The sequence below is a fragment of the Apium graveolens genome, chromosome 4, assembly GCF_009905375.1.
Source record: "Apium graveolens cultivar Ventura chromosome 4, ASM990537v1, whole genome shotgun sequence".
Taxonomy (NCBI): Eukaryota; Viridiplantae; Streptophyta; class Magnoliopsida; order Apiales; family Apiaceae; genus Apium; species Apium graveolens.
The window spans coordinates 261,912,571-261,917,559 of record NC_133650.1 but is presented as its reverse complement, the minus strand read 5'-3'; the positions used below and the strand labels follow the sequence as shown (position 1 = coordinate 261,917,559).

At 37.4% G+C, this 4,989-nt stretch overlaps 1 protein-coding gene across 1 annotated transcript; it reads left to right on the top strand.

Annotated features, from left to right (window-relative positions):
* The first annotated feature begins 313 nt into the window (after positions 1 to 313).
* Positions 314 to 3,764, top strand: LOC141720890 (receptor-like protein kinase 7). The gene is made up of 2 exons (XM_074523567.1): positions 314 to 2,982; positions 3,133 to 3,764. The coding sequence occupies exons 1-2, from the start codon at positions 426 to 428 to the stop codon at positions 3,519 to 3,521; spliced, it is 2,946 nt and encodes a 981-aa protein (XP_074379668.1). The 5' UTR covers positions 314 to 425; the 3' UTR covers positions 3,522 to 3,764.
* Positions 3,765 to 4,989: the final 1,225 nt, after the last annotated feature.

Genomic DNA, 4,989 nt, shown 5'->3' with positions numbered 1-4,989 from the left:
CATGATAGCTCATAGATAGATAACTAATAATTATGCAAAATACAATTATAAAACAAAACATTAAACCATACTCGTTACTGCATTCCTCCCCTAAATTGAACCGAGTTCAGATATTTAAAACACGCATATTAATTCAGCGGCAAGTGTACATATTGTCCTGTACTTATCCCGTATGCTGCAATATTAATGTTTATTATACATGGCAAATGATTGCAGTTGCAGGACCAGAAATAAAACAAAATATACTCGTACAGTAAAAGAAAGCAAGTGACTCACCGTCAGCACTAACTAACAAACAAACAGTTCATTGCAAGGGAGTCAGTGTGAAAGCCAACAACAAGATAAAATGACACCACTCTTCTTCAAACACAAGTCATTTTAACAAAGACTTTCCACCAAACTCTTCACTACGGCCACCTCTTGACATGTCGCCGGCAGCCCCTTTCCGGCCAAGCCTTTCCTTCCTTTGCATCCTCTCTTTACTCTCTCTTTTCTCCTTTGCAAACTCTGACGACCTTCAACTTGTTTTAACCATCAAATCCGCTTTAAAAGATTCTGATACCAGCTTATTCGACTCCTGGGAATCGAATAAACCCGTATGTGAATTCCCAGGAATCACATGCAACCAAGAAAATTCGGTTGCTGAAATAGAGCTGTCAAACCAACATCTCTCGGGAAAGTTTCCTTTCGACTCCATATGTAAGCTGGAATCGTTAGAGAAACTTTCTCTAGGGGCCAACTACTTAGTTGGTCCCGTTATCGAAGATCTAAATAATTGTACAGAGTTACGTTATTTAGATCTCGGTAACAACAATTTTTCGGATACAGTTCCAGATATATCGTCGCTTACTAAGCTGACCACTCTGCATTTAAACAAAAGCGAATTCTCAGGGAAATTTCCGTGGAGTTCGCTCGAAAACATGTCAAATCTTACCGTACTGAGCCTGGGTGATAATTATTTCGATCAGAGTCCGTTTCCTGAACAAGTTCTGAAGCTCAAAAAACTAACCTGGTTGTACTTAACAGGCTGTAGTATTGAAGGGAAAATTCCTCCAGGGATTGGAAACCTGACAGAGCTGGAAAATTTAGAGTTGTCTAATAATTATCTGTCAGGAGAGATTCCTTTCGAGATTTCAAATCTTCGGAATTTATGGCAGCTAGAGCTTTACAACAATGAGTTGACAGGAACACTACCAACTGGATTTCGAAACCTGACAAACTTGAAGAATTTTGATGCATCAACAAATTTATTAGAAGGTGATATATCCGAGCTCGGATTTATGCCTCAGATAGAATCCATACAGCTATTCGAAAACAAGTTATCGGGTGAAATGCCACCTCAATTCGGAGATTTCAAGAACTTGAAGTTTTTGTCACTCTACACAAACAATTTCACGGGCACGGTACCTGCAAGTCTCGGTTCTTGGGCTGATTTTATTTACATTGACATCTCCGAGAATTCATTTAGTGGTTTAATACCGCCAAATATGTGTAAAAAAGGGAAGATGGAGGAGCTATTGATACTTCAGAACAAGTTTGTTGGCGAAATCCCTGAAAATTATGCGAATTGTACAACGTTAACGCGTTTTCGTGTTAGCCAAAATTCGCTTTCTGGAAATGTTCCTAGTGGATTATGGGGACTACCGAGTGTGAACATTATTGATCTTGCAATGAACAATTTTGATGGTCCGGTGTCTTCTAAAATCGGAGATGCGAAGTCATTATCAGAATTGAATTTGGCTAACAACAAGTTTTCCGGTGAATTGCCAATGGAGATATCACAAGTTTCCTCATTGGTAAAAGTTGATGCGAGTTTTAATCAATTCTCGGGGAAACTTCCGGATTCTATTGGCAAATTGAAAGAGTTGACTAGCCTTCATTTGCAAGGGAACATGTTATCTGGTACAATACCAAGTTCCCTAGCTACATGCAAATCTCTGACGGATTTAAACATGGCGGGCAACTCGCTTTCTGGAGATATTCCGGCTCATCTTGGAGATTTACCAACGCTAAATTCATTGAACATGTCAATGAATCAACTCTCCGGTCCAATTCCATCAAGTTTGTCTTCTTTAAGGTTAAGTCTTCTTGATTTATCGAACAATAGATTGTCTGGACTAATTCCTCAGTCACTTTCTATTGAGGCCTATAATGGTAGCTTTGCGGGAAATGATGGTCTTTGCAGTCAGAACATTAAGTTTTTTAAGCGGTGTTCGTCAAAATCCGGTGTTTCCTCTGAGACTCGAACCCTTATTGCATGCTTTGTAGTTGGTTTTGCTGTCCTGCTTGTTTCTTTGGCTTGCTACGTTCGCTTGAAGAAGAGTGTGAAGGATATTCACGAACGTTCATTGAAAGAAGATTCTTGGGATGTAAAGTCATTCCATGTGTTGACTTTTACTGAAGATGAGATTCTTGATTCAGTCAAGCAAGAGAATCTTATTGGGAAAGGAGGGTCAGGAAATGTCTACAGAGTTCTTCTTCCAAATGGTATCGAGTTAGCAGTGAAACACATTTGGCATTCGGATTCTGATGTCCGAAAAAAGATCCGAACAAGTTCCCGTATGTTGTCAAATAGTAAAAAGTCCCCTGAGTTTGATGCAGAGGTGCAAACTTTGAGTTCTATACGACACGTTAATGTGGTAAAACTGTACTGCAGTATTACAAGCGAAGACTCAAGCTTGTTAGTTTATGAATACATGCCTAACGGAAGCTTATGGGATAGGCTTCATACAAGTGACAAAATGGTGATTGATTGGAGCACGAGGTATGAAATAGCAGTTGGAGCCGCAAAAGGATTGGAGTATTTACATCATAATTGTGAGAAGCCAGTGCTTCATCGTGATGTCAAGTCTAGTAACATATTGTTAGATGAGTTTATGAAGCCCCGGATTGCAGATTTTGGGCTGGCGAAGATTGTTCAAGCAAATGCAACGAATAACACAACTCATGTTATTGCAGGAACACATGGCTATATTGCTCCAGGTAAATTGTTTCAACTATTATTTGTGTAATGTTGAATTCGGGTGTTATTTGTGTCATTTGGTTTGAAGCTACTTGTAAGTCACTTGTACCAATAGCATTCATTGAACAGAATGTGAATGTGTAAATTGATTTCTAAAACTGATTTTGCAGAATATGGATACACATGCAAAGTAAACGAGAAGAGTGATGTGTATAGCTTTGGAGTGGTACTGATGGAGCTAGTGTCCGGAAAAAGACCAATTGAACCTGAATATGGAGATAACAAGGACATAGTAAGTTGGGTATGCAGCAAACTGAAAAACAAAGAAACCGTTTTAAGCGTTGTTGATTCACGCATACGAGAAGCATACCAGGAAGAGGCAATCAAGGTTCTAAAAATCGCCATTTTGTGCACCGCAAGACAACCAGCATTAAGGCCAACAATGAGGACGGTGGTTCAGATGCTCGAGGACGCGGATCCGAACAAATTGGTCAGCATTATTGTTAGGAAAGATGGGAGTAAAAGAGAGGACCCTATCAAGAACAATGAGAAAGCTTAGTCCAAGTAAAAAGGGCTAAATTTTGGTGCACGGAGATCTTTGTTCTGGTAAAATATTTGTAATATATGATGTCAGTAGGAAAGCAATGCCTTTCTTGTATTAGAAAAGAGATGTATCACATAGATGTTTGGTTTGTGTTGTATAAAAAGCAAAAATAATGTAGCGGACTTGTAAAGTAGATCGCTCAGTTAAGTTTTCATTCCAAGTGTGTGTGAAATAGACAGTATATAGTATAATTTATGATCTTCTGTTGCCTGTTCTTTACTGCTCTTAAAATTCCCATTAGGATTAAATCTTTTAGCTATCTTCCCATACATTTCAGGACTTGTTTTTTTTTTTAATTAATGTTTAACGTTTACTTGATAGTTGATACTGATAACCTGCTGCACAATACTAATGGAGGTGTATATATTTTTAATTCTTTGGAATGATGTCGTGCAGTATACCAGGTCAATTCATGACAATGGGAGTGTAAATATCCAGAAGAACACAATTTAAACACTTCAAGTTTCTTATTTATTTATAATCATGCTGGTCATTTTCGGTCTTTCTAATATACTACTAGATGTGATGTGAAACACACACTATAATTGTTATTAAGATTTTTTCCAAGCCGAATCAACGATCCATTTCAAATTCTGTTTAGCTGTGTACTTGAAAGTTATAACCTAACTGATATCGAATAAACCTGAATTTATAAGAATAGACTAGGATAGCAAAATGCAGACGCACCTTGTCTTATAAGAATAGAGAGAATGTTTTCGAACTGTAAACTTATTCGCCCACATATGGAACACTCTTAAGTCTTAACAAACAACAGTATATATGTTGTGTGGAACAAGTGTTTTCCTTCTAGTGTGCTAGAAATTTTACAAAAAATATGCAATCAATAATAAGGGTGGGGCATATAATGCTGAATACAGAAATATGAAATCTTTATCTATGTGATAAGAGTGTTTAACTATTTATGAATTAAGTTTGCATATCTGTCTGTACACGGAAAAATGGGAACATCAATGTGTCCCTTGATGGCTTGATCTTTCAAAGCGAGACTATGGAGCCACAAGAAAATTGTTAGCTAAAAGAATAGCCCACATATTTAACATGGACATGTTTATGTATGATAGTCATATGAATAAGCACGATAGTCATATGAATAAGCACGATAGGATAACTTAATCCAAATACTTTTTTCTCAAAATATTTACTTGGTATCAGAACACACCTTTGTCCTTGGCGGCTACCGATTTCACTGGTGGTTCCGTCGGCAGTGGCTAGCGGTGTTACCTTGTTTCTATAATTAAAAAAAAACAAAACAAAACAAAACCTACCTCAGTTCCTTATTTTTACCTCTTTTTCATATTTTTTTAAAGATCAGTAGCGTATAAAAAGAGATTTAGGGAGAAAGATATTTGGCTATGTACATGAATATTGAATGTCTTACTTAATAATTCTCGAGCAGGGACGT